We start from the raw sequence: 10,200 nt of genomic DNA on the forward strand, positions 1-10,200 counted from the left end.
TTAGAGAAGCAGCCTGGTCTGGCGGAAAGACCACAGGCCGGGGAGTAAGAGGACCTGGGTTCTAATCCTGGCTCAGCCACTTCCCCACTGTGTGACCTTGGGAGAGTCACTTAACTTCTCTGGACTTCAGTTTCCTTATCTTACAGATGTGGATGTAATACCTATGCTCCCTCTTACTGTGAGCCCTATTAGAGAAGCAGCGTGGCTCAGTGGAAGGAGCACAAGCTTTGGAGTCAGAGGTCATGGGTTCAAATTCCGGCTCTGCCAATTGTCAGCTGTGTGACTTTGGGCAAGTCACTTAACTTTTCTCTGTGCCTCAGTTACCTCATCTGTAAAATGGGGATTAAGACTGTGAGCCCCCTGTGGGACAACCTGATCACCTTGTAACTTTGCCAGTGCTTAGAACAGTGCTTTGCACACAGTAAGCGCTCAATAAATACGATTGAATGAATGAATGCTTTGCACATAGTAAGTGCTTAATAAATGCTGTTAGAATTATTATTATTATTATTATATGGGACAAGGGGCTGTGTCTGACCTGATTTTGTGCCTATCCCAGCACACAGTGCAGTGCTTGGCACATACAAAGTCCTGAACTAATACCACACTACCAATACCACAATAATAATAATAATATTATCATTCTCATTCCCCAACCCCTTCCATGGTAAGGTTGATCATAACTGAAAATCAGAAGGGGGCAATCTGAGTACCATTCATTCAATCATATTTATTGAGCGCTTACTGTGTGCAGAGCACAGTACTAAGCGCTTGGGAGAGTACAATACAACAATAAACAGACACATTTCCTGCCTTCAGTGAGCTGACAGTCTAGAGGGAAGTGAGCATGGTGCCTGCTTCTTTCCCCACTGGCACGTTGTCCTTTGTTTCCTCCAGGCCCTCTCTATGTCATCGTGGAATATGCATCTAAGGGCAACCTTCGTGAATACCTCCAGGCCCGACGGCCCCCTGGATTAGAATACTGTTACAACCCCAGCCATGCCTCCGAGGAGCAACTTTCCTCCAAGGATCTGGTCTCTTGTGCCTACCAGGTGGCCCGGGGCATGGAATATCTTGCTTCCAAAAAGGTAAGGGACCTCAGAAACAAAGGGCAGCTGGAAGGCTGAGGTGGATGGGTTTGGGGGGGGAAATGGATTTTGAGGTCTGTGGGGAATTAGTGTGTTGGGGGGAATGGTTAAGGAATAAAACATGGTATGTGTGGACCAAGGGAGTTCATGAATTCGCTGAATTTCTGTAGCCAGGAAGAGCCCCGAGGAGAGCTTTGGGAAGTTCGTGAATCTTGAGAGCTGGGAACGAGCGGGGAAGGGCCTGATCTGACAGGAGGATGAGGAAGGCATCCAAGACCAAGATAATTTCACATAAGATGGTGTGGAAACTAAAGATAGTGAAGGGAATGTGAGGCATGTACACATCTGTAATTTATATTAACGTCTGTGTCCCCATCTAGACTGTAAGCTCGTTGTGGGCATGGAACGTGTCTGCTTATTATTACATTGTACTCTCCCAAGTGCTTAGTACAGTGCTCTGCACACACTAAGCACTCAATAAATAAGCTTGAGTAAATGAAGAAAAAGTTGGTTTGGATGGAGTAGAGAGTATGAGCCCAAGCGTAGCAAGAGACACAGTAGCAATTAAGACAGAGGAGAGACCGACCTTTACGGCAGAGGACCTTAAAACCTCCTTCTTCTTTCCTTTTTCAGTGCATACACCGGGACCTGGCAGCCCGGAATGTCCTGGTGACCGAGGACAACGTGATGAAGATTGCAGACTTTGGCCTGGCTCGGGATATCCATCACATCGACTACTACAAAAAGACCACCAATGTGAGTGAGGCAAGATGCGCCCACCCCATCTCTCTTTCCCTCCACCCAGCGGTTGGTTCCCATTCCCTCAGCTTTTCTTACTCCTGCACGAGTGCACCAGTCTCTGACTATCTCTACTGTCTCCCAAGTATCCCTGATACCAGTGTTTCCTTTTGTTCTGTTACATATAGGGACGGCTGCCTGTGAAATGGATGGCCCCTGAGGCCTTATTTGACCGGATCTACACACACCAGAGTGATGTGTGAGTTGCAGGGAGGAGGCAGCTTATGGGTGGTCTGGGGGGCAGTGGGGAGGGAGGTAAAAGGGGATCGTGCAGTAAAAGGGGATTAGTACAGTGCTCTGCACACAGTAAGCGCTCAATAAATACGATTGAATGAATGAATCGTGCTGGGGAGGGTCTCCACACTCTTATAAATTGCATAAGGGGCACGTCAAGAGGGCCTTCCTTCCTGGAAAATTAAAACCCCTTCATGGGAGAGAAGTGGGGGTGAACCTGGCCATTCTAGCTGAGCGGTGCCTGGACTGGAAAGCCGCTTTGGGGAAGGTCAGATCAAAATGGGCTTCCTTGGACTGGATTGGCCATAATGTTGGGCCCAAGGAGATCCTGTAATTCTGGGCCTCCCCACAGATGGTCTTTTGGGGTACTGCTGTGGGAAATCTTCACCCTGGGCGGCTCTCCCTACCCCGGCGTTCCTGTGGAGGAACTCTTCAAGCTGCTGAAGGAGGGTCATCGCATGGACAAACCTAGCAACTGCACCAATGACCTGTGAGTCAAGAGGCCTTACAGCAGTGCGTCTGAGGGAGTAGTCATCGGGGAGGGGGAGGGGGACCATGACACTGGGGAAGGGTGGGAGAAACTGGGAAGGCAACAATCTCTTCCCCCTCCTTTCCCCACCTCGCCATCCTTGCTGCAGGTACATGATGATGAGGGATTGCTGGCATGCGGTGCCTTCTCAGCGACCCACCTTCAAACAGCTGGTGGAGGACCTAGACCGTATTGTGGCCTTGACCTCCAACCAGGTAAGGCCCCCTCTTCCGGGCTGCGTCAACGTCCGTGTAATCCCGGGAGATTGCATGCTTTCAGGTTTGGGACTTCCTCCCCCATTTCATCTTTGATGTTCATTTCTTCCTTCTTCTCGTCCTTTTCCCCTTCTCCCCCTTCTTCCTCTCTCCTTCCCCTTGGATCCAGCCCATCCTCTGTCCCATCCCTCACCCCAGCCTATCCTCCCGTCCCACCTGCGCAATGGCCTGGATTCTGTCCAGGGCCCAGAATTTGATCTCTGCTTCAGGGGTACGGGTATAGGAACTGCTTCCCCTTTCCTTCGTTCAGTGACCCTCCCCCCTGCCCCTTACAGGAGTACCTGGATCTCTCAGTGCCCCTGGACCAGTATTCGCCCGGCTTCCCGGACACCCGCAGTTCTACCTGCTCCTCGGGGGAGGATTCCGTCTTCTCCCACGACCCGCTGCCCGAGGAGCCCTGCCTGCCCCGCCACCCAGCCCAGCTTGCTAATGGGGGACTCAAGAGGCGCTGACCTCCAAACTCCAGACTGTCATTCTTCGACTCTTTCTCATCGGGTTCATTCCCTCTTCTTTTCCCCTCCCTTCTGAAAGGAGCTGGCTGTTTGCACCATGGCTGCCTGAAGGCTTCCCTACAGGCTGACCTACCCCATACTTTCAGCCTGCTTATGGAGGGTTAGGGGGTGGGGGGGTGGAGGGATGCTTTCATCATTTCACAACCCCTGCCCCACCACCCCTGCCAAGACCTTGGACCGGGCCCTCCCTCTGCCACCTGAACCTGGCCCGGGGGTGGGCATTGAAGTGGGGTGCTGAGCTGCCATCCATCTTTTTATTTGAAGTTCCAAGGCTCTGCCGCCACGTGCTGGGGCCTTGTCCCTAGGGCCACCTCATGGGGACGGTAGTTCTTCAGGCCCAGGGTGAAGAAGGTCTGTGCTCCAGGAGGATGGCACCTGTAGCTTATTAATTCCAATACTAATTTGCTTTGCTGACCAAATACCTGGTATCAGAGGATTAGGAGAAGGCCATGGCCAGTGTTATGGCCCTGGGGCCCAGCCCCATCCTGGGGGCTCTGTACATAGCTATGAAGAAAACACAAAGTGTATAAAATCTGAGTATATATTTACATGTCTTTTTAAAAGGGTTGTTACCAGAGATATACCCATCGGGTAGGGCACTCCTAGTGGCTGGGAGAAATTAATTGCTATATATTAAAAAAAGAAGAAAAAAAAAGAAAAGTTTTAAAAAAAATTCATATATTTTTTTGCTATTTTTGCTGTTTTATTTTTTTAAATTATGTTCTAAACCTATTTTCAGTTTAGGTCCCTCAATAAAAAATTGCTGCTGCTTCAGTTCCTATGGGCTGTATGAAAAGGGAGAGAGAAAAGAAAATGAGGGAGTAACAGAAAGAAAGAAAAGAAAAAAAAAAAGCCAAAACTCCAGGCCCATGTTTGTGGGTAAAGTTTCTGTGCCTTCCTGATTTCCCTCCTCAATCCCACTAGAACTCAAATCCTAATCTACCCTATTTCCTTCCCCTTTGCTGGGTGGAGGGGCAGCCCCCCAAACAGGAAAACCTTTCTCTTAATCTTCTCCGACCGAGAATTCCCAGAGGCTTACACTGGGGTTTTTTTCCGACAACAGTTCAGGGGGCCCAAGGGACTACGCGGTCAGAGTTGTGTGTGGCTCCCAAAAGAACGTGTTCATTTGCGGGCTCCGTCTTCAACACATGGGATCGTGTGGTCTCCCCTGAGCAGAGACATCTGGATGCAGGACAGGAACCCCCTGCCCAAGCGCAGCAGAGCTGGGCACGAGGCCAAGGCCAGAGCAGCCCTGAACAGCGGATTGCTTCCTCAGAGGAAGTTGTTGGAGGCAGCACTTGGAACATGATGCTTGGGGCAGGGAATCAGCTTGGAGAGAGAAGGGGTCGGTGCCTGAGTAATGGCCAAGCTGAGGGAGAGGGGACCCGACTAATTCGCTTGAGGAAAGGCTCTGTGATGGGCTTTTCTTGGAAGCCCCGGGTAAGACTGCAGTCCCAGGGACAACAGAGCCCTGGGAAGGAGAGAGATAGTCTGAGCAATGGCCAAGCTGAGGGAGAGGGGACCGGACTAATTTGCTTGAGGAAAGGCTCAGTGATGGGCTTTTCTTGGAAGCCCTGGGTAAGACTGCAGTTCCAGGGACAACAGAGCCCTGGGAAGGAGAGAGATAGTCTGAGCAATGGCCAAGCTGAGGGAGAAGGGGGCCGGACTAATTGCTTGAGGAAAGGTTCTGTGATGGGCTTTTCTTGGAAGCCCTGGGTAAGACTGCAGTTCCAAGGACAACAGAGCCCTGGGAAGGAGAGAGATAGTCTGAGCAATGGCCAAGCTGAGGGAGAGGGGACCTGACTAATTGCTTGAGGAAAGGTTCTGTGATGGGCTTTTCTTGGAAGCCCTGGGTAAGACTGCAGTTCCAAGGACAACAGAGCCCTGGGAAGGAGAGAGATAGTCTGAGCAATGGCCAAGCTGAGGGAGAGGGGACCTGACTAATTGCTTGAGGAAAGGCTCTGTGATGGGCCTTTCTTGGATGTCCTGGGTAAGACTGCAGTCCCAGGGACAACAGAGCCTTAGGAAGGAGAGTGAGAGAGAGAGAGAGAGAGGTGTGTGTGTGTGTGTGTGTGTGTGTGTGTGTGTGTGAGAGAGAGAGTGTGTGTGTGTGCGTGTGTGTGTGTGTGTGTGTGTGTGTGTGTGTGTGTGTGTAAAAGATATATAGAAGGACCCAATGTTTATCATGACAGGTTGGCCCTGTAATTCTTCCACACTCTCCCTCCACTGCTCCTTGATATTTATTGTCTTAGGTAATTCAGCACACTTTTGTCTACGTCGCCTCCTATTTTCCGAAGTACGTGCAGACAGATTCTATTATGGAAACATCACAGGACGCTGGCTTCTAATGGTTCTCTCTGTAGCACCACCCCTCCAACTCCCCCCACCTACCCCGTTTTGGGACACTGCCTTGGCTTAGATGGACGTTTGTGTTCGCCTGCCACCCGCTGGCCAATTTCTCACTCCACCATCTCTCCCGTTCCTTCTCTGTAAGCTGCCCTCTGCCGCCACTGCTAAAGGATCACTTGTGAAGTCTAATGCAAAATAAAAGAATCACCCCTATCTGATTGTTTTTCCGGGGCAAAGGGGGCTGCTTGGGTTTACCGTTCCTCTCTAAGACGGTCATTTGGCTCTTGTGTCAATCCGTCACTACTAGATTGTCTGTTCCGGCGCGGTGGTTCTCGGAAAATTTGCATTCGGTGTCTTCCTTCAAAATTTCACGTATTTTTCGGAAAGCATATTTTGCGGGTGGGGAGGGGGAGAGGTAGGTTAACAGGGGCACGATCTAAAAACCAGCCTAGAAAGCAGGATGTGTGGTCTAGTGCAGAGAGCACGGGCCCAGGAGGCCGAGGACCTGGGTTCTAATTCTGACTCTGCCACTTGGCTGCTGGGTGATCTTGGGCGAGTCACTTAACTTCTCTGCCTCAGTTACCTCAGTCGTGAAAAGGGGATTCAATATCTGTTTTACTGCCCTCTTAGACGGTGGGCCCAGTGTGGGAGAGGGACTGTGTCCAATCTGTTTACCCCAGCTTTTAGTAGTAATAATAATAATAGCATTTATTAAGCGCTTGCTATGTGCAGAGCACTGTTCTCAGCGCTGGGGAGGTTACAAGGTGATCAGGTTGTCCCACGGGGGGCTCACAGTCTTAATCCCCATTTTACAGATGAGGGAACTGAGGCACAGAGAAGTTAAGTGAGTTCCCCAAAGTCACACAGCTGACCATTGGTGGAGCTGGCATTTGAACCCATGACTTCTGACTCCAAAGCCCTTGCTTTTTCCACTGAGCCATGCTGCTTTTCTGTTAGTACAGTACTTGGTACATAGTGAGTGCTTAATTATTATTACTAGAGCTTTTATTTATCCTGGATTGGCTGTATAACCGAGGAAGTGGCTTCTCTTATTTCCCCAATTATAAAATGCTAATGCCAGCCTTGACCCTACCTCCCAGAAACTCTGTTTGAAGCCCTTCATGTTCCTTGAAGAAATAAAGGGGGCAGAAAATGCAAAATCACCTAGGTTTTCCTCTAATAAAGCTGTCAACTCTGAAAGTGAAATTGAGCATGTAGGAAATGAAATGGTAACAACTGTGATCAGATTGAGCCTGCCGGGATATGGAACTTGGCTTATCTAATGAAGGTATTAAACTGAAAGAGCAGCCTGTCAAGAGTACTGGATCGGGTTAGTCTGTTGAGGGTTAAAAGATTTCAGTTGTCCAGTCACAGAAGCATTAATCAATACTGCACTGGGTCTCTTTGGTCTCTTTCAATAGCCACAAAACATGGATCATTTGTCCCTTGGTACTGCTAATGTAAAATATCGATCTCAGGAAAAGAGGGTCCAGCCTCCAATGAAGCAAGAAGTCAATCTTGTCAATGGTAATGAAGTTGTGACTATCAACTGTCACTGGATGGAGTCTGCAAAGCTGAAGTCTTATTTGCTTTAGGTAAATTGGCATCTCTTTTGAGTTTACATGTGGATTGCATTACATCAACTGTATTGGAGGCAAAGGGGAGAGTTATGTAGCCTTGGGCTTTAGCTAGCCACAAGCGTTCTCTAGTTAAGCTCATCTTTATGAATAATATAGTAGAAGATCATTACTGTGTTAGGCACCGTTGAAACAGAAATAAAGGCACTCAAAAGCAGGTCCTAACAGCTGTCAAGAGCTCTCTTTTGGACTGGAACTGAACAAAACTGTAATGGGTGAGAAAGTAAACCCAGGAAAATACTGGGGAAGAGCTCTTAATAGTATTTACGGAGCACTTACTATGTGGAGACCACTGTACTGAGCACTTAGGAGAGGACAATACAACAGAATTAGCAGACACGTTCACTGCCCACACTGAGCTTATATATCATTTAAAGCTATGTAAATAAGTGCTTTGGGGTCAAGGGAGCAGCGTGGCTCAGTGGAAAGAGCCCGGGCTTTGGAGTCAGAGGTCATGGGTTCAAATCCTGGCTCTGACATGTCAGCTGTGTGACTTTGGGCAAGTCACTTAACTTCTCTGGGCCTCAGTTCCCTCATCTGTAAAATAGGGATCAAAACTGTGAGCCCCCCGTGGGAGAACCTGATCACCTTGTAACCTCCCCAGAACTTAGAACAGTGCTTTGCACATAGTAAGCGCTTAATAAATGCCACTATTATTAAGGGAGGGGAAAATATCAAATGCCCAATGGTCACAGATCAAGTGCATAGATGACACAGACAGAAGAAGGGGTAGGGGGAAGAGGGCTTAATTGGGGAAGACCTCTTGGAGATGTGACCTTAATAAAGCTTTGAAAGGGGTGGTGGGGAGGAGGGGTAATCTGGTGTGTATATATAGAGCAGAAAGGGAGTTCCAGTCTAGGAGGAGGATGTGGGAAAAGGGTCAGTGGCGAGATAGATGAGATCAGGGCACATTGAGTAAGCTGGCATTAGAGGAGGGAAGTGTGCATGTTAGGATGTAGCAGGAGATCAGAGAGGTGAGGGAGGATGGGCAAGCAGATCAAGTGCTTTAGGTCAATGGTAAGGAGTTTGTCGATGGTAAGGAATTTCTGTTTAATGTGGAGCTGGATAGGTAGCTACTGGAGGTTGTTAAGACTTGAAGAGAGAGATGGGATTTTTTAGAAAATCCACATAGCAAAGAGTGGACCGGAGTGGGGAGAGACAGGAGACAGGGAGGTCAGCAAGGAGGTAGATGCAGGAGTCAGGATAAGTGCTTGGATCGGTGTGGTAGCAGTTTGGTTGGAGAGGAGAGGGTGGATTTTAGGAATGTTGTGAAGGTATTTAGCATCTGTGTGCAGAACACTGTACTGAGCCTTGGGAGAGAAAAAAAATAGGGAGCTAACAAGTTTACAATCTAGCATGATCCATATGGGCCAGAATAAAAACAACCCAACTGATGTGGACTTTGGGTTTCAAGATGAAGTATAGCTGGGCTCCTTCATGCATGAATTTTCTGCATAACATCCACAGCCTTCACTGAGGGGTGACTATGTGCAAACCATGTTTCCAGGTGCTTGGGAACATACAACAAAAGGCACGGCCCTTGTTCTCAAAGCTTTTAGTCTAAGGTATGTTTTTTTTTTTTTTCCAATGGGTCAAGGACAACTATGAATTTTTTTAAAAAAAATTAAGGCACACATGGTAACACTGGTCGGAAATGAGCATAGGTTTAGTGGTGGTTTGAGCGAGGTTTCAATTGGGCTTGAATCCCACAGACTAGCGTGGGCTTAGATAATCAGTCTGTACTGGGCTCTATGCTTAAAGTAGGCGGTTCACTCCTCTGTCTTAAAAACCTTGATGTTCGTTCTTCAGGAGGTAAGCTCATTAGTTGGAGGCTTTCCTCTATTCTGCAGCCCTAGATCACCGAGAGCGGAGGCGGAGATCGAGCCAGGCCATGACTCAGCGTGTACAACTAAAGTCCCTTGTAAATTAGATTGCTTTTTCTCCTCTTCAATCTCAGGACTATTTGCAACATCAAATGGGATAAAAGCCAGGGGTGAAAGTAAAAATATTTTCTCTAACTGGACCCCTGCCATGGAGAGAGGGAAGATGGGTGTATGTGGGTGGGTGGGGGGAGTGGGGTAAATGGGACAGGAGAGAGGGTCAACCTGCTGCCAGTGGAGGAGCCTGGATTGCCCCAAATTCTCCAGTGAGATTAAGGGCTGCATCCTGCCTGAAAAGGGCACGGATGGGTGGGTGTACAGCCCCTGAAGAAGACACACATTCAACTCAGGGCCTCGGGAACGGTAAAATGGGGAAGTGGGCCTGCAGCTACTGGTGACAAAGGGGCTGGGACCGCTGCCCGCAAAATAATTTTCATGTTGGGACAGCCATTTGAAAGACTTTCTCTTTTATGGGAGCCAAGTTCTGGCCCGGTCTGATTTACTTCCACCCCTGGCAGGGGCCTGTCTTGCAGCTGAGGCCCCAGCTGTAGCATGGACAGACAGGCCCACTGGTAGATGAGTAGATATGCAGGCTGAGGAATTCTGAAGCAGGCTCATGGGAAGTTTTTGATGAGCACCAATCCTCCCGAGAGGCACATAAAAATGGAACCCATTTCCCAGTCAGTCAGTCCTGAGAAATACAGTTTATGCATTTCCTAAGTTCTTTATTCATGGTGGGGGGCTTTCAGGGTGGGATTTGGCTCTAAAAAACATTATGCCCTGAAAACAAGCCTTCAAAACGGTATGTATGAGGATGCATGTCGAACAGAAAGGACTTTTAAGCACAGGTTAAACCATAAAATGGAGGAGGAGCTGAGAAGGGCAACAAAAATGGGGG

General features: G+C 48.7%; 1 protein-coding gene across 5 annotated transcripts in view; it reads left to right on the forward strand.

Annotated features, from left to right (window-relative positions):
* The window catches only part of FGFR1 (fibroblast growth factor receptor 1), a 59,978-nt gene extending 54,511 nt beyond the window's left edge, over window positions 1-5,467 (forward strand). For 4 of the 5 annotated variants that reach the window (XM_038746105.1, XM_038746106.1, XM_038746103.1 and 1 more), the window contains 6 exons: window positions 898-1,088; window positions 1,722-1,844; window positions 2,015-2,085; window positions 2,473-2,610; window positions 2,759-2,864; window positions 3,200-5,467. In XM_038746105.1, the coding sequence (XP_038602033.1) occupies window positions 898-1,088; window positions 1,722-1,844; window positions 2,015-2,085; window positions 2,473-2,610; window positions 2,759-2,864; window positions 3,200-3,376 (806 nt within the window). In that variant the 3' untranslated portion in view covers window positions 3,377-5,467. The other variant, XM_038746101.1, reaches the window with a different exon arrangement.
* Window positions 5,468-10,200: the final 4,733 nt, after the last annotated feature.

The sequence above is a fragment of the Tachyglossus aculeatus genome, chromosome 5, assembly GCF_015852505.1.
Source record: "Tachyglossus aculeatus isolate mTacAcu1 chromosome 5, mTacAcu1.pri, whole genome shotgun sequence".
NCBI classification, from domain to species: Eukaryota; Metazoa; Chordata; class Mammalia; order Monotremata; family Tachyglossidae; genus Tachyglossus; species Tachyglossus aculeatus.